Source organism: Nyctibius grandis, chromosome 29 (assembly GCF_013368605.1).
Source record: "Nyctibius grandis isolate bNycGra1 chromosome 29, bNycGra1.pri, whole genome shotgun sequence".
NCBI classification, from domain to species: domain Eukaryota; kingdom Metazoa; phylum Chordata; class Aves; order Nyctibiiformes; family Nyctibiidae; genus Nyctibius; species Nyctibius grandis.
In genome coordinates, this window is record NC_090686.1 from 4,663,534 (window position 1) to 4,682,593 (window position 19,060).

General features: G+C 43.3%; 1 protein-coding gene across 1 annotated transcript in view; it reads left to right on the forward strand.

Moving 5' to 3' along the window:
* The window catches only part of FBLN2 (fibulin 2), an 84,805-nt gene extending 83,525 nt beyond the window's left edge, over positions 1-1,280 (forward strand). The window contains exon 17 of the mRNA XM_068419862.1: positions 339-1,280. Within this exon, the coding sequence (XP_068275963.1) occupies positions 339-696 (358 nt within the window). The 3' untranslated portion in view covers positions 697-1,280. The remainder of the gene's footprint in view (positions 1-338) is intronic.
* The last annotated feature ends 17,780 nt before the right edge of the window (positions 1,281-19,060 follow it).

The window sequence follows — 19,060 nt, forward strand, 5'->3', positions numbered from 1 at the left end:
GAGCCCTGTCCCAGGCTCGTGCTGTCAGTGATGAATCACAGACTCCTCTTCCAAGCTCTGTGCTGCTTTGCAGCGTGACTCTGGCTCTTTCTTCATTGAGGAGCTTCCCAACACAGCTCTCCATGTCCGTGAGCTTTTTCTTACACAGTTGTACTCTGACAATGACATCGTTTACAAATGCTTTATTGGGCACTGTAAAAGCAGAACGAGCAGCTGGTAATTACACAGCTGAAGTCTGGGGCTCCTGTTTGTCTCATACCTTTGCAATACTCTGAAATACATATATTTTTACCTGCTCTTACGTGGACACTGACTGTGCTTCATTTCTCATCTCTTAGGAGGTGTGAACGAATCAGTTGTTTTAATTATCTGGACTGCCAAAATACCCCGGTGCGCATTACCTATTACCAGCTGAACTTCCAAACCAATATCGTGGTCCCAGCTCATATTTTCCGTATTGGACCATCGCCCGCCTATGCTGGAGACAACATAATCCTTACTATCAACAAGGGAAATGAAGAAAACTACTTCAGCACTCGAAGGCTGAACTCGTACACGGGCATTGTCTATCTTCAACGACAAGTGAAGGAGCCGAAAGACTTTTTGTTGGATGTTGAAATGAAACTGTGGCGTCAGGGAACATACACTACTTTTCTTGCCAAAATTTACATTTTCATCACAGCTCATGCGTACTGAAGCATGTATTGACATTGGATTTTATTGGTGCTATGCTCTTTAACTGTTCTACCAAAGCTTAATACTGTTGAACTGGCATTTAATGTATCTAGCCTTTATATTATTTTTCTATCATTGCTTTAAACTTTTTTATTGGTTGTGTAAATTAAGTTAATTTTTATCTTTTTTTTTTGTTTTCTTATGTAATTCTTTACGTCATCATTTGACAATGAGCGAAGGAAGGGTTAGAAAGGCACTACGTACATTGTGTTAAATGCTGGAACCTTTTCTTAGAACTTATTTTTTAGGTTTAGTCACATCTGCAGGGTGTTGCACTAGAGAGGAAAGATGTTCACTTGGGAGTATTGGTTTTTCCACTGAGGGAAAAACCCTTGAGCAATTTCTCTTTGTTACATAAACTTATGGTTTGGCTTAGCCACTGACTTCACTGAGGTTTCTCTGTGTTGAGATGCTCTGTCGAAGGCCGTACGTGTACACTGACGGTCAGCTCACCTCATATTACCAGTTTATTTTCCTCCTTCCGACTTTCATAATATGTTGCCTAAAAATATATATAAATAAAAGAAAACTCCACCAGTGAAAAAGCCTATGATTGAGTCTTGCTTTAGTAGGACTACTCACATGCTAAATAATTGCAAGACCAAGGCCTTAAGAGCATGTCATGCTTTAGGGCAAAACTCACATTGCCAGTTTTAGTAGTTGTCTTTGTAGGTGCTGGGATTCCTCCCTGTACAGACTCATTCTCTTTAGGTAAGTGCAGGTTGGATGCTTTATAACTCTTCAAGGAATGTCCAAGAGGAAACATGGCAATAATGAGCTAATCAATTACCTCTCCTTGTTTTAAAGCTTGGGTGTGCCACCGAGGAATTACTTGCAATTTTAAATAAACAGAAAGGGGAGCTGCTTCTCTTCAGGAGCGTCGCTTCAGTCGTGTTACTAAACGACGCAGAGGAAAGTGCTGGTTGAATTGGGGGTTTGTGTTCGCCATTTAGAAAATAACACAGCCTAAGGTTGGAGCTAGATTCCCTCTAGTTCCACAGGAAACTGGATGAGGCCCAAAGCTGAAGGCCAGATGTGGCATAGCATAGTATAATCAAAGTATTTATTAGAATTCAGAAATTAATATCAGAACTTCTCTATGGCAGTTTTCTTTTTTTTTTCCTCCCAAGAAAAGCAAGAAAGCTCCAGTGTTGAAATTTTCTGAGCTTCCTTTGTTCCAGCTATAATTATTCTGCAAAATGTTTTAAAGGAAAAACGTAGCTACGATATATTGATGTTTACTACACTGCAGTTTAATAATCGTTGAATCATAGAGTGCCAGGTTGGGAGGGACCTCAAGGATCGTCTGGTCCAGCCTTTCTTGGCAAAATAATAATCTGTTCTTTTCTACAGTCGATCTTATTTTGACCAGTGTGTACACAAAAAAAAACAGAGAAATCAAATCTTATAGCTTTTTATGCCATAATCAACAATTTTATTATATCATAAAATATGTGTTTGAACTGCATCTTAAAATCCAGTGAACACCACCTGTATGGTGATGAGAGGGGAGATGTTCTGTATTCACTATATCCCAAGGCCAATTTCTACCCCTTCAAGTTAGTTCTTTAATTTGGACTCTCTTATCAATAATAAAGTGCAAATCTTTCTGTATCTGATATCATAAAGGCCCATTACCAGGGACAAATTATTGCTGTTCCCCAGCTATAAAATACGGGCTATCTGTGAGTTTGGGTACATCAAGCTTTTCTTTGTTTTTTTTTCTACAAAAATCATTTTGTAAAAGTGATGGTCTTCCATCCATCTTTTGTTTTCCATCGTGAACAGTTTCATGAGCATTCAGCAGGGAAGTGCCAACCGAGAAACACACATTTATGCAATTTGTTATTTCAGTTAATGCATATCTTACAGCTCCAGGCCTGGCAAGACGAAGAGGTGGGCGCAGCAGTGAGCAGGAGAGCCTCGCAGCTCCATTATGCAGTGGACGTGTTAAGTGTTGATACATTTCTTCATGCCCCGGTGGGGCACATCAAGAGTCACCAAAACCCAGAGTTTTCCATCAGCGTTAGTGTTTGATTGAGCGTAAATGATATTCAAGCCTCGACAGTCTTTCTTGTCAGAGAACGAATGGACAAGCCGTTTGTTACTTGGAGACCTTTTGCTGACTAAAACCAGCCAGAGTCAATCATATTAAGGATCTGGCAGTTTGTAACACTGACTTTTCATTTTCTAGACAGGTAATTGATGAAGAAACTTTTAGGAAAAGCTTTGCATACTGTTATAAGTAAAATGCTGTGTTATTAAAAAAAAAGAAAGGTCTTCATCAGCACTGTGTCCTGTAGGCATTCAAAAAGATTAGAAATAGTTGCTCGGTGCAACTGGTCAAAGCAAAGGCAAGGCTTGTGGTAGGTAATTTCACATTCTTCTGTTCCAAAAATAACCCGAGGAATCTTTTACCTCTTACCAACCCAAAGTGTTTCCCTGTCCATTTTAGTAGGAGCTGCAGCCCAGGGTCAGTTAGCACGGCATTCTTTGCTTTTTCTTAGGACAGTGCTAATGGCTGAACTTGAACTGACATGTCCACCAAAGACCCACTGACTGGCGAGGACGTGTTTTCATGGGGTCGCAGTGGCATTGGACTGGAATTTTGGTCTCCTTCAACTGGTCTAGCTCCTAGAAGGCCCAGCTCCCGTCTTCAGTAACACTCCTGCTTTATTTGGCTGGGTGACCTAGACAGAATGGGAGTGTGTGTATCCACTTACACACGAGAGGTCTCAGTGAAAAGAGTTCAGGCCTGCACTGTACCGTCATGGCCTCTTACCCTTTCTTAAAACATCAATAGCTTTCCTGAATTCTCTCTTCAGCAGCCATATTTTTCTTTCTTTTTTTTTTCTTTCTCCATTTCTAATAGGTGAGTTAAGTAGCATTATTTGTTCTCCCTTAGCTTCTTCATGGCCCCCCTTACCCCTGGCCTGATTGAGGTGAATTAAGAACAGCTACCTAAGAACTCCACAAGCTGATAAATTCTTGAGGAAGACAACAGCTGCAAATGTAATGAAGTATTACAGCAGACTTGAGGCATATGATTATACATGTATAAAAACTCAGATTATTAGTGTGTTCCTAGAATTGGGAATGTGACCTGCCTGAACAACGCGTGTTCTGCTCAGCTTTGCAGGTCACTGACTCCTGCCCCTATGAAATGTGACCTTTCTGTACTTGGCTCTTGTATTCCTTGGGAGATCCTGTGATCCCAGAGACTGAGGAAGATCAAATGTATCACTGGAAGGAAGAAGAAATGAAAACCTGCGTGTTTGCTGGGAATTTGAATGGATCTATTACAGAATGAGACATCAGGTTTTCTTTTGACTGGGATTTACGTAACATATAGTTGAAATAGCAGTAGATGGGTGAGAAAGATATTTTTACCTAATATTTTGAATTGTTTCCTTTCCACACCAGGGAGGAAGTATTTTCCAGTCTCTTTGTATGTAAAAAATACATGGATGTGGATTACTGCAGGTGCTGACTAGTCTGTGCTGGCATTCCTCTGCGAGCCCTATGTAGAGAAAAGGCAGCGGAGTGCTCTCCTTGGGTCTTGCTCCTTCTCCTCCTTGGCACTTAGTGCCATGGTCTAGTTGACACAGTGGTGTTAGGTCGAAGGTTGGCCTCGATGATCCCAGAGGTCTCTTCCAACCTAGTCGATTCTGTGATTCCTCGCACCAGAGGACCAGACTATGTTTCTTTTTCTTCTCCTTTATATCAGTTATTCCTTAGTGTTGTGATTTAGGACAGAAGCAGATTTCAGACATAGATTTTATGGTTTGGATCATCCCTTGAGGTTAAAGCTGTAGTAAGGACATACTACAATAATGGCTTTAACATCAGAGCATAAGATAGTCTCCTCTGCAAAGGTCCCATTCAAAATGCCTCTACCAGCACAAATATTGGTGTTTCAGAGAGCAAGGGGAAAGCTGAGCCCCCTCTTCACTTAGGAGGGTTTGCTCGAGGAGGCTGCTCGCTTGCAGACACGTTTCGTAGGAGAAAGCTGGCCAGAAGCGCACCTGCCTCCCGGTGATGGGGAGCACATGGTGGGCTGCCCTGGGGAGCAGGGGGGCATCATGGAGCTGACAGGCTGCCCCCAGGTCTCGCAGCTGGTAAGGATTGACAGATGGGCAGCACCTGGCAGCACTCAGCTTTTGGGTGGAGCTGGGCCCCTCACGAGGAGCCTTTTGTCCTCTGCACCCACTGGTGCTTGCACCTTTGCTTACTCACCTGGCCTTGGGGACTGCACTGCTCTGACCTATGCTGCTCTTCCCAGTCCAGCCAGAAGCAAGAGTGCTGAAAGCTGCCATGCCCGAGAAGGAAAGCAGAGGAGAAAAGCAATAAAATAAAGCAACAAAACCAAGTAAGATTTTACAGTTATCTGGTTCTGTTATGGGTGGTTATGGTGCTGAGTTTAGGTTTTTGTGCTCCTGGGGTAAAGTCTTGAGTATGTGATTAAAATTGGTGACCTTTGTGGGTGGGTAAATTTTGTACTTCCCCTCAGACCTTTGCAGGGTGAGGAGTTGCTTTAATCTGGTTTGCAGGATACAGGGAAGCTGTTGCATGTTCTTTCTTTTCCTCCTCATTCTCTATAGCTGATGTGAGAGGCCCTGGCTGTTCTTCTCCATTCGTTTTTCTCTTTTATTCTTCGTCTTTCCATTGCTCCCACCCATGCCAGGAGGAGGAGAAAGTTCCAGCCGGGGAGAATTAGGATTCTGGAGTAAAAATAGATTTTGAGGTTAAATAAAAAGTATCTTCCCACTTTCAGTGTTCTCTGCATCACAGAGACATTCATTTTGAAGTGGCTATTGAAAACCAGGATTTAATTATATCTAGTTTCAGTGATGCGAAGCTGAAGTCACAAACTTGAGCCTTTTGTCTTCTAAAACACTATTCTTTCTCTTGCATGTTCTCTATAAATAGCAGTCAATGTGTAGGACTGTTCCAGAGCTTTGGAGCCCTTTAGATAAGCTTCACCCTTCCAGGGCTCCTGTACGTGCTGCTGGAGGAGCTGGCTGGCAGCAGCAGGCCAGCTTGGTGTCACTCCTTGTCAAGAGGCTGCCCTGCAGGCTCTTCTCATCACTGCTGGCAGTGTGGAAATAGAATCTCTCAAGTTGGAGGGGACTCATAAGGATGATCGAGTCCAACTCCCAAACAGCAGTTTCTTCCAGCCGCACCCCAGTGCAGAGGCTTGCTCAGACGAGGCAGCTTCCCTGGGAAGGAGGTGACATTGCCTCCATGTGAGCTGAGGCTCCCATTATGGTGGGGCTAAAGATTCTGAGATCTGCTCTGAATTTTCTTATTTTAGCTGGGGTTGGAGAGGAAGAGGATTCCCCTGTGGTGCCCTACAAACTGTGAAGGGAGGAATAGGAGGAGATCCTTTGTACATTAGCAACTCTTCTGTGTGGTAGCCAAGAATTGTTCTAACTGCATAAATTCACAGCAGGATGTTTTAATTGCTTGGAGCTTGGGGTGGTGTAATGGTAACAGTGGGCTGGAATTGCTGAACTGGTGTTGCTGGGCTTGGGGGAGCTGCTGCGGCAAAAAGGGCAGGCTGATCTAACAGACCGAGAGCAGCCCCGGGGGGAAGTAACCCTGGGTTCACTCCAGGTAAAGGACTGGCCATGGGTGAGACACCTTGTACTTACAAGTGATCCAGGGCTGGGTTAGTCAATGTACAACGTATGGGAAGGCAGATGGACAGTAGTTCTGTCCAGGATTCCTGGAGATGTGTTTCAGTGGTAACGGTCTATAACTAAAGCATTAAAGCAAATCTCGCAGAGAAATAACAAGTTTCTAAAGAGAAACACGGGTTATGGAAACGGCCGTCTGAAGGAGTCGGAGATTAACAAATTGTTCTCAATAGAACATGTGGTGAATACTATCTGGGGGGGCAATGGGGGGGAAAAAAGAAAGATCTAAAATCTATTTTTTTTTAATAATAGCAAAGCGTGTAGAGTACTAAACTCTCCTCCATGCCACCATTTTTAGAAAGGAATTATGAAACATGTTAGTAACACCAGCTGATCCAATTTAAGGAAAACACATCCAAAATGGAGGCATAAGTGACTGGAGAGAACGGGAGGGTGGAGATGCCATTCTCTGAGTGGATGAGGGTGCCTTACGGCAACACGAACTCCACTGGGCCACACTCTAGGAGGGGGTTTTTGACCCACTGTGAATACAGGATTACTGGTTGCAGCCAGGTGCACCATAGAAGCAGATAGATCCTCCTCAGCATTGGTGGCCAGGAGAGAAAAATGTACGTGGAATACTGTCAGAATGGGAAATTTTGAGAGTGTTCTGTAGCTGAGATTGAGCATCTTGTACCACACCAGTGCTGCAGCCATTCTCTTATGGACGTTCTTCACAGTAGTTTTCGAAAAGAGTAATCCCAGCTGACCTTACCTGTTGCAGAGGTCTGTTGCAGTTAATCCTGTTGTCCTTCAGTTGCACCTTGGAGAAATAACTTTCACATTGACCAGGGATGTTTCAGACAGTTTCAGGTTGACTAATGTAAAAGTAATTCTATAGTAACAATACAATGTAGTCTAGAATTACTACTATGAGTAGGGGAAGGACAGTGCCTAGCCATTAGTGTAATCACCAGCTACGTGTCGTAACAACTGACCTCTACATTGTTGGTATTTAGATTTAGGGCAAGTATGCAATAATATAACAGGGTATTGTAATGCTTAACCCAGTACAAGTGGACATGAAGGTGCTGTGGTATTGATGAGAGCAAAAGAGAGTCCTGTAATGACTCACGTTTGATTATCTCTGGAGTTGGGAGGGCACAAGTGTGGAGTTTAAGCACAAAGTTTAGGGATTCCCAAAGTCAGCCTAACCCTTGTTACGTTTGCAGACCAGGGGAGTCTGGAACAGGAGATGCAGATTCGTACTTTCCCAGAGCAGACAGACCCTCCTGTGTTTTCCCTTATCTCAGCCAACGCTGCTCTGAACTACGATTCGTGTAGGTGAGAGTCTGCACTCTCCATTTATACAGACGCAGCAGTTATTGAGGCAAGTAATGCCACTAACTGGGAAGGCGTGAGTGCTCGACTGGGATCTGGAAGAGCTGGAGCCTGTTCTGGGCACAAAGTGATTGTGATGCACATGGCTACAATCTCTACACATCCTTGCATCCAGTGTAAGAGGTATAAAATAAACTCTCTACTTCACCTTCTAAGAGTACTATCAACAGGGTACTTTGTGGACATGTATCTGTTGTTACCATCTTGGAAGCTGGAATAAATCCTACTGACTGTTTGCTCCCTGTCACCTGAGGATCTCCCATACCAGACACCAGAAGTGATATGGGTGGCTAGAGGGGGTGAGGCTGAGGCTGAGTGGGTTCTCAGGTGTGACACACATACAGCTGTTGTGGGCTGGGCCATGTCCACTAGGCATCTTCTGCTAACTCAAGTAGCACTAAAAAAACCTAAAAGAACTCCAAAACAACCAATCAACAAAAAAACCCAAACTCAGTAACCTTGAAAATAATAATTTTCTAAGAAAAATACTTAATTTTCATAAGAAAGGGTTTTCTAGTTTCCCAACAGCTGTTGACGCAGAGCTCCACTGAAGTGAGGGGTCTAGGTGCAATGAAGACACAGCTTTAATCATAACTTAATTTTCCTCAGGGGAGAGGAACAAAGACACATGACAGATTCTTGTAAAGTTGCCTGAATCACATCTGGAAGCCTCTGAAATATATAATGATGAAGGCCATTTAAGAATATGATTACTCCATATAGGTACCTATAGGTACCAGTACATATACTATTGCTCAAAAACATATCTTTCAGCTTGTAGATCAAGTGATCAGAAGAGGGTGAAGGCCAGGCCTCCAGTTCAGAAGGACGCTCAAAAGCCAACAGACAGTGTCAGAGGTGCCGGACTGTGCACTGTGTGACTCCCCCCAGCCTTCCATCAGTCTCACACCCTGGATGAAGATGGTGTGTGGGGAGTTTGGTTGGTGGCAGTTGGGCTTTGGGGGGTTTTATTTGTGTGATTACTGATTGGGATTGGTGAACGTCCAGAGAAGGAGGTAGTGGGTGTTCATCTCTGCCACGGGTAGTTGTGGAGGTAACCTGCACGTCACTTGCGTAGAGTCTAAGCCCTTTGGCACGTGGTATTTACCAGCCCAGGACTGCGAAAGCCCCCGTCAGCCCTGCCTCACACTTTGATAACTTCAGTACTTTTAACCCAGCAACAATCTTCATCTCTTCCTTTTATGAATTCCACTTGTAGCCTCTCCTCCTTTGTAGCTGCCTCCTGTAGGTTGTATTGCTTTTACCCCATGGCCAGGAGATTTTTGTTTCATCACTTCTTGCCCTTTTAAAAGGGCACAGGTCAAAAAGAGAAACATCCAAAAATCCATCAACCCTTTTTCATTGCTGCCTTCGAGACTGACTGCACCAGTGTTAGCAGCTCACTAATCTGCTGGCACTACCACTGAGCTGCCAGCCCTGAGCCTGAAGAATAATATTATTCTATAATTACACTATGGCTTTAAACTGTGTTGCAGGTTTGGGAGGCAGCTGTTCTGTGCACTTCTGGGACTTTGCAGAGTGTGCTGTTGAATGAGTGCCCTGGGAAATCACTAATAAAAGATGATTTATGTTTTCCGAAATTCCACAATTTTTTTTTTTTAAGGCATTGTGTTTCCTTCTTTCTGGGAGTGCTTTTGTTGAAGAAATCAAATGTAGAGTTTAATGTTCAATATTTGTTCCTACATGTTCTTCATGTCAATTTTTTTTGAAAGGGTGTTAGATTTTTCAGTTTATGTCCTTAAGCATCATCTTCACTACAGGCCAACAGATGAGACAGCCTGGGGCAGCGTGGTGGGCATTGCCATGGCAGCTTCTGGCTTGACCAAGAGTTGGGGTTACAGAGTCACAGACTGGCTGGGGTTGGAAGGGACCTCTGGAGATCACCTAGTCCAACCCCCTGCCAAAGCAGGTGCACCTAGAGCAGGTTGCACAGGGTCATGTCCAGGCAGGTTTTGAATATCACCAGAGAAGGAGACCCCACAACCTCCCTGGGCAGCCTGGGTTCAAGTAGTTGAGTCAGTTTTGGCCCTGTTGTGGCTGCAGACCTGCTTGGTTTTATTCTGGTTTTATTTTTAGTGGTGGCATAGCCAACCATCTAGAACAGCAAACATGGGGATGTTCATGGAAAGCAGTAGTATAGTCATAGTTGGTTCATAAGATGGTCACAAAAACGGAAGGAATAGTGGGGTTTCGAACTAAAGGAATGGTGGGATTCTTCTTTTCTTTCACGTGCTGGCACTGGAAGACTTTGAAAACCAGAGTCCAAGACCAGTTGTTACCTGCAGTTGCGATTTCCCCAAACCTGCCAGTTGGCAGTGATTATTTTTTTTTTTCGCTCCCTCATTTCACTAATTAGATCATTTTGCAGATCTCTCTATTCCCCCGTCCAGGCGAGGCTAGCCATTTGCAAATGCAAATCAAGGTGTTTCATTATCTCCATTGTATACTACAGCTTCGCCTTCAGAATCAATAATGTAGAGATTTACAGGCAGGCTCATTTTCTTTTAACACTTATCTAATTAGTTAATAAAATAATAGTTTCTCCATGTTGCCTCCTACCTTTTTTCCCCTCATTTCTCATCCTAGCCACTGAAGAAATATTTTCTCTGTTCTCACAGAAAGTAATGCATTTACACTTGCCACAGCAGTTCAAAGATAGCAGGAATATATTTTTCTTATGCTGGTAATTGCTTTTCTTGGCCATTAGTTGATCAAAGTGGAGGAAATAGAATGGGGGCAGTCAGACTAAATAATAGATGTTTGGAGTGGAACCAGGACTAGAGCTTTCTTGGGGTTTTTGTTTTGTTCTCAAAGTGCTAAATTATTCATTCTCTGCGTCCGGGTGTCTTGCTGGTGAATACATGTGTAGTAACTGTGAAGGTAGTAGGGCAGTTCCTCCATGGTGTAAAACAATGCCCGCGCAGCTGTGCTGCCATCTACCAGCTGCTCCCTTGGGACCACGTTGTTTCTCAAACTCTGAACGGAGGTTTTGGCCACGCTGAGGTCTGAAGGAGCGTGTAGCTCTAACGCAGGTTTGTCTCACAAGCAGGCTGAAGCATTTTTTTCCAACTATGAAAGCCTTTTTTTACGTGTCCTGCAAATCACACAGGCTGTAATGAAAAACTGGGAGCAGGAGGTTTGGTGTTAGGTTTTTGGTTGTTGTTGTTGTTTTTTTTTTTTAAAAAAAAAAAAGGTAAAACTTAAGGTAATTTTTCCGTGTTTTCTGGCACTGTTCTTATTTGCAACGCCTGTAAGGAACGTGAAATTAAAACTTTGTATTAGCATAAACATTTCAAGGTCTTTCATCAGATCTGTTACACTTAGTGTCAATGTATTTCATCATCGTTGCTCGATAATGAGATTTTGCTGGTACTGGCTAGACAGACAGTCACAAGTTCACTCTGTTGCTTCATTTGGGTTTTTTGTGTTTTTTTTTTTCCCCCTCCCGTGTCCGGCTCCATGAGTTTTGGCGGATTTGCTTGGCTCCAAGAGTGCCGAGACAAACCAGTTTCTAGATTTCTCCTTATTTGGAACAAGTGCCCTTATCACTGTTGCCAAGAATATCCTGCACTGAGTGGCAAAGGTCCAGGAGCTCACCGCAGTCGCTGGGAGGGTTGAAGTTCCCAGAGAACGTTTGGGCTGGGATGATGAGTACAGCAGTACAGCCTCCGACTGAAGGTGTGGGATGGCCTATGTGCGGGGCAGACCTTTTCCTTGTGATTTCATAAACACCATTTTCACAGAAATGTTGGCATCTTTGATAATCCTCACATTTCAATTTGATGCTGAGATGAAAGATAACTTTTTTTATCTCAAACGAAGCTTGGCTTTTTTGGTAGAAGCCTCCCTGTTCACTTGAGTAGCATTTAATCATCTCAAGATCCATAATACATGTGAAGACTCCCAGAAATGTGGGAGATGCTGTGATTTGCTCTTTATTTCCTGGAATAGTGTTCTGGAATAGACTAAAAGAGAATTTTTATGAGCTTCCTGGGGAAATTACTGCTGTCCTTAATTCTTGTGCTGAAGGGCCATCTTAGAAACAGTGAACAACTACGCAGAACAAAAGGGGGAAAGTGAAAATCTTAATACAAACTTATTGGAAGAGAAGACGACACTGAAATAGTCATGATGATTGAAGATGGCACAATGTTTTCCTTTGAGTATGGAGGAAGTTAGTTTTGATGGCCTGACTCAATTTCAGTTGTGATTATTATAACTCTCTATACCTGCCCTGTCCCACACGTGGTTGGCTCCTGTGTTCTTTGGAGCGTTGTGGTACAGTTTTGCTGTGGCCTGAACAACAGTTGTATCTTCCCCTGCAAGAAGCAGCAGGGGATCAGAGGCTGACAGTCAGCCCTGCGTACGTGTCTGTGGCCTGCGTTCGTGTGTATGAACGAGAATGTTCCTCTGTGGGTATCCTGGGAAAGCCCAGGGCCAAACTCATTCCTGATACAATACTGCTGAAGTCAACAAACTCGTGACAGGGATGAAATCATTGCAGTATTTCTGCTTTAAAAAGAGGAAAAGCAGAAACATCTGGGAATGGGTTGGATCTCTGAGCACTCTCAATCTTGGCTTTCCCTGGTGTGTGGAAGAATGGCAGAGGAAGAAAAATTGCTCCCTGGGATGTTTTACCTGAATGCATTCAGTTTGCCAGAGAGGACCATCATAAAGGAGTAAATGGAAGAACCACATAAAAATGAAAAAAAAAACCAGAGGGTGTCACCTGTGGAAAAAATAAGACTTTCTTTTAAGTGCTATTGGTAAAAGCAATGACTGAAGTAGTTGCAGTTACCCCAGCCGTGCTGTCAGCTAATGATCAGCTAGCAGGCATAATAAATGTTCAAAAGTAGCCTTAACAGTGTAAAATTTTAAGGACCCTAAAACAATAAACTGGATGGTTCATAACGTATTTTTAATTAGTACCAGCCAGGGAAGTAGCACACCTCCAGGCATTTCCATTCATTCTGCTGTGCCCCCCTTCTCTCAGACATAGAGAGGAGAAATGCACATCAATAAAGCCATGGACAGAAGGGATGAGCTGTTCACCACTCAGCACCAGCTCCTTGCGCAGTGGCCTACACACTGGAGACTGAATGTTGGGACAGACATGCTTTTGGAGGGTTTCCACTCTTGGAGTTGGAAAGCACCATTTTAGGACATCGCTGCCAGGAATTACATCCCTCAAACCATAAGTGCTGAGGTTTACCATGGTTCAGTGGATGCAGTTTAGTTCTGGGTTCTTGGCAAGATCAGTCTATAGACTTGCATGAAGTCATCGCAGTATGGCATGTGGCTGGCTTAAAAAACAGAGCAAAGCAAAACTCCCCCTTGCTGAAAGCTGGCAGGAACAGAAGGGAGGAATATTTTTGACTATATGAGTGCAGGGCTTTGACGGGGGAGCTAGCTGGCTTCGCTGGTGTATAACAGACTGACATAATGTTGAAGAAAGGAGCCAGAAGAGTGGGTGGATTTCTTGCTGGCGCTCCTGACTATGCGAGCGTGGCTGGCATTTGTAATGTGAGTGTGCAGCGTGAGCGGGCTGGTAAAGACAGGGCTGCCCCAGGTAGCAGCCACGGCCAGGAGACTGTATCGTTGCCATCTGTGCCTGGCAGAAAGCTTGTGATCCTTCCTGGGAATGCAGGCGTCACTGCGTTTGTCTGTGACCTCGTCCCCTTATGTCTGGATGGTGGCACTGCCTGTATGCTGCTGAGATGGAGGCCAGCCCAGAACACGGCGACTGAGTTCTTGGGCCTCATCTTCATTGATGCTGAGGCCACCATGCAGCAACTTAGCAGTGTATAAATGAATTTCAGTGGATATAAACAGTACCTACCTTCACTGTAAGGCCACCTTACCCTGGCAGAATGTTGCAAAGTATAAAAGATGTCTTATTGGCTGAAAGGCCTCTACTCTCTTCTGCCCTCTGTAAAAACATGGTGGGACTTTACTTGAGAGCGCTGTTCTGGCTTTGGCCCTTCATGGGGATGCTCTGCCCTTTGGACAGAGGCCAGCTGTGGTATGGGCATCTCCTCGGGAAGAGACCAAGGTTTAATTCCCTGTGCTGCTATGGACTTGATGGGACTGGGCTAAACTCCCTCTGCCTTGCTTTCCTCTCCAAAGTGGGAAATACTCTGTCCCTTAATCCACATTGAATGAACACAAAAGACTGATTTATTTATTTTTTTCAGTTCTAATAAAAATAAATGCCACCTAAGCATCTAAAATATGAGTTTAGGCTATTTTCTGTTTGCTTTAGTTTTTCTTATTTCTTTTGGAAAGAACTGAAACTAATTTTGCTACTCCCACCAACTACCCCTTAACTCTTTTTTTTTTTTTTTTTCTGGTACAAGATTTTTCTTCAGGATTTCAGAGTGATTTTACTGTACACATATTGCACTGAAACAACTGGTAATTTTTCTTGTGCCTACTCTGAGGGCTGGGTCCTATAAATAGAATTTCATATGGCAAGCATATAATACCCTCTGTGGTCTCTGCCACTAGTTTTAGGTATGGGAATGAGGTTAATGTTCATCTAAAAGCCATAATTTCTTTGGAAACTCTTATCTACAAAAGCATACCTTTTCCCACGTTGCTGTGGGAGGGGTGAGAAGCAGCGATGGGCAGCAGCTTCATCTCTGGGAACAGATGGAAGGTGCAAACCAGACATCTTCAAGAAGAGTTGACATTTTAAGCACTATAAAGTCTGCAGGGAGAGATAATATCATTCCTGAGATATAATGATATACTTGGAAAAAACAGACAACTTCAGAGCGTGCAAGCTGAAAAAGTGTTTCGAGCCTGAATGCTTATTTTTTTTTACCAATTTATCATTACGTGCAACAAAGATGTTATCTCTTCCCTCAAACCTTATCTTGCTTGTATCCCAAGACCTTCATGTCCAAAATTATACTAGTAGGATTTGACTATGATTTGCTTTCCTTACTTGATATTGATGTCTGCATTTACCCACCTTTAATGCTGTATGTCCTGCCACTTGGCAGAGGATGGGAGAGTAAGAGTTTATTTTGCTGTCCTCATTGTTTTTACTGCTGAATGTTTATTTATCCATCAAGTCAGAATAAGCAGTCGTTTGTAGTGGATCTTAATTTAGATTATGGATATCCTAAGTACTTGAGTAATAATGTCGTTGTTTGTTATTAGGTTTTAAGTAACAGGCACGACTGAATAAGTAAGACAATATAAATATAAATCTACTTAATTATCTGAGCCTTAAATACAAGGCAATATACCCAAATCTAAAAAAAGAAAACCATTTGAGTTACTAACATTGAAAAGACTTCGGAAAGAAGTTGCCTCTATTATTAAATTTAAATGGGCCAAATCCTGAAGCTTCTCAGTGCTGAGGTTTGTCCAAGGATGATAATGGGCTACACCATGATAAATGATGGCAGAAAGTGGTGATAAATGCGATGTGTTGCTTATTAGGACAGGCAGAGATAGGATGGTAAATGATGGATACTGATCTAACGATTTATTTGCAGAAGAATTGAAAGATATTCATGCTCTAACTTAGATGCATTTAATGTAAGCTGTATGTTGGGATGTTTCTAAATAAGATTGTTCAAAAACAGAGTCTCAGGAGTATGGTTAGGCTTACTGGGGCAACTGGGACCCTTGCAGGAGCTCTCTGTTCAACCTTCCCCCCCCCACCTCATTTTTGTCTTTAAATCCTACCAAAGCTGTTGGGAGAACAGGGTTAGGGCTGCACTGGGTAATGTCAAGTTGCAAATGGACAAACTGGCATTATTATCACGTCTTTATAATCATGCAGAGTAACATAATATATTTGAAGAACAAGAATGCTTAGTTTTTTCCTTCTTCAGTTTCCTGCTGGAAGACATGAGTCTTGTTAGAAGAGGACTGGGTCAGGCTAACCTTTTCTGGTACTCTAGGATTGTTGTCCCTCACCTCCTTCCAGTTTCTCCTGAACCATGGGCTTTATCCCAATTGTCTCCCCAGGCACTGCAGCTGAGGAATGCAGAAAGTGTACGTATTTTCTTGGAGACAATGTTGGCCATCTCCAGTTTTGGCAGAACTTGTGTTTCCTGTGTCAAACTTACAGAATCTCTAGAAAGAATTTGTTATAAAGTAAAAACTTAAATACAAACAGTAAACTCTACCATCTTCATACGTTTATGCAGACCATTGCCACTGCCGTGAGGTTTGCTGCTCCCAGATAGGTGCAACATCCAGACTAACAAAGTTAGAGCAGTCACTGATCTCCCTGTGTAAGCTATGGAGTAGGGTAAGCTGAAACAAAAATAAACTCATATGCTATCAAGGACAAATAGCAGCTTTCACGGGGGATTTCAGAACAGATGGGCAAAACGTGGAAGAGATGCCGCTTTTTTCTTTCAAGGAATAAGTAAGGAAAGAACACAATTGCCTCTCTTCCTCCCCCCTCCTTCTCTCGTTTAAATGTTGTCCCTTAGTGGTGTGGCTGCTGTTAGGGCAGTAAGTGTGTTTATTTTCTCTATACGTAGAGGATTGTCAGGCTAGATATGTTGCAAGATGCTCACAAGGTTTGGGAGACTTGGGTTTAACTCCTTATTGCAGAAGACATCCTATAATCTTAGGCAACCAATTTATGGTCGTAGAATATTTTCAAGGTAGATTCTTTCTTTCTTTTTCTCCCAGCCCCCCTAAATTAGATAAAACATTCAGACTGAAAAGTGTTTGTTGCCTGTCAGGTCCATCAGCCTGTATTTCAGACATACAGTGAAATGTAATAATGTTCTTCTGTATCATGCAGGTGCTTTGAGAATACATTCAGGCTGTATGTTAAGCTAAAGAATTATACAGTCATAATAGAGCTCAATCTTATGTTATCCATCTTCTATAGAAGAGAAGTGGAATTAATAGTAATAAGGAATAAAAATGTATACCCAAACTAACGGATTGCAATCACAGCCTTAGGGATTCTCTAAGTCAGATATTTTTCAAAAACTCATAGGAAAATTTTGGTGCTTGCTAGATGTTTTGCCTTAACTTCTCAAAAGTCCATCTTTGTGTGAAGCATTAATAGGTAGTAAAGTGGAAAACTGAAAAAAGTCTTTGGTGTTTTCTGGGTTTCAGCACTTTCAGTTGATTCTGCATAACCCTGAGCCCAGCCAGCTGGTACTGTAAAGCACGGGGGTGAGCTGCTGTGGGGAGCTCCTGACCAGCCCCAGGCTGCAGCTCCGCTTTCCTGGAGTGCAGATACCTCCCTGCACCATCACTGCACTGGTTTTCGTCCCTTTCTGTTTGAAATGGAATAACAACTATGCCAGAGTTGGACCCTTTCAAAACATTGTACTTTCGCAGTAGTGTGGGGAAAGAGGAGTTGACTTAGGAAGAAATCCCTTTTTTAATGTGTTTTTCTTTAAGCTCTTGAAGGGGTGATGGGTGCAGCTGTGCCTACCCAGTGTTTTCCAGGTCAAAACTGGATTATGGCAACTGGAAAGAAAGAAAGAAATGGCAGACATAGCTGGGGGGGAGATGGGACCACTCTGCTAGCGGAGGAGGCAAAGCAGACTGGGTGGGCAGGAAGGAAGGAGCAGGGTAGCAGGGGAGAGGACTGACCTGCCCAGGGAAAAGAGGACTCTGCCCTTGAGATAAGAGAGACAACTAAGACCTGTTATATAAAATAAATGCAACTTCTCCAAGGCTTTGAGCATGCCAGTGCTCCTCAAATTATTTTACTTTCCGAGGGGCTTACCATCAACCAGTGGCAATGACGTGGTCTTTACCCCACAGACACGTGAAGAGACAACTCATGTTTTCTGCTCCCTTCAGAATGGGAATCTGGAGGGGTTCTCATGAATGAGATGGAGGAGGGAGATGGGTAGCAGGACAGTTTCTAAAGATAAGTTAGCTGTGAGGACAGGAGTGGGAGCTCTGCTGCGTGGGCCGAACGGGGGTACACCGCATACGGCTGAGAGGAGAGCTGATTTGCAGTTATCTCACTCCTTTGCTAAGATTAAAATCCCGGAGACTTTCGGCAAAGTACCGCAAACCTCAGAGCAATGTCACAGCTGCAATTTGGCTGTTTCAGTCTGCGTGGATTACAGAAGCGGCCTTCTACCTAAGCAAGTATTTTGGTATTGAATTAATTAGCAGTTCTCTTACTGCAGCACTTTCACAGGAACTGCATCCCACACCTGCACCCCTGCACCTTTTTTGGCTGCGGCCCCAGTCAGTTAGTCAGCCAGGCTTGGAGTGTGCCAATACCACTTACACTGGGGCCAAGTCATTCCTGATGTAATCCTCTGCCTTTAGAGAGTTATACCCACAATGACCTTGCTTAATTATCTCGCTGCGTTGCATAAATTGGTGCTAAATCAGACTCTGCAAACCGACTGATGCTGCACTAACTCTTGAGGTAGACTTTGTTTGGTTTTAGTGGGCAGTTAGTGACGTTCTTGCAGCGTGCTCGTGTACTGCACAATAATATGCAAAGGCAACGTTACAGCTGTCGCTCCCCTTTCGGTTTCATCGTTCCCTCTGGCTGTGCTAATGGTTTTGGTTTTACAAGTCAAAATAAGAGCATGGTTAATAGCCACTGCCTTCAGTTATGGCATAAATTTATGGAACCAGTGTAGCCTGGCTGCAAAAGAAGGCATGAAACCACTGAGATGGAACAATGTGCAAGTTACGGTGTGCACTGAGCCAATATTATTTTGTGAACCAAGCAGGCAACAGGATGCATAAGGGGCAACAAATAACTTTCAAAGATGACATGCAGTGCAAATCGCCAGTTTTCATTTAACTCTAGGGTTACTGGTAGCCTCTCGTTTCCATACATTTCCTTCATTCCTAAAGTTCTCCCTTCTGGACTGTTGTCCCTTCCCCGCGCCCATCTCATGGCCTTAGAGGCAGGATCAGGCTGCCTGCGGGCAGCAGACAGGCTGTGAGGCTCAGCTGCTCTATGTGCGTTCACAGCACTACAGCCAAACGATTCTGCATTTTTCAGATAACATTGTTCTGAGTGGAAACAACGTCTAAGGATTATAGATAGATAGGCCAGAACGAGAACGGTATTGTTAGAGATTTTGTCATTCATGATAAATTGTTGCAAGAACCGTTTCTCAGCTTCAGAGGATAAAGGCCTCTTCTTAAAGAGGAGCATCAGCTGATCTAAAACTAGATAAAATTCACATCACTACATTACATTCATCAGCAGAATAGTCAGAAAGATGATGGGCCACCACCGTACCCAGGAAGAGAAGTACAACCAATACAAAATCCCACACCTCAAG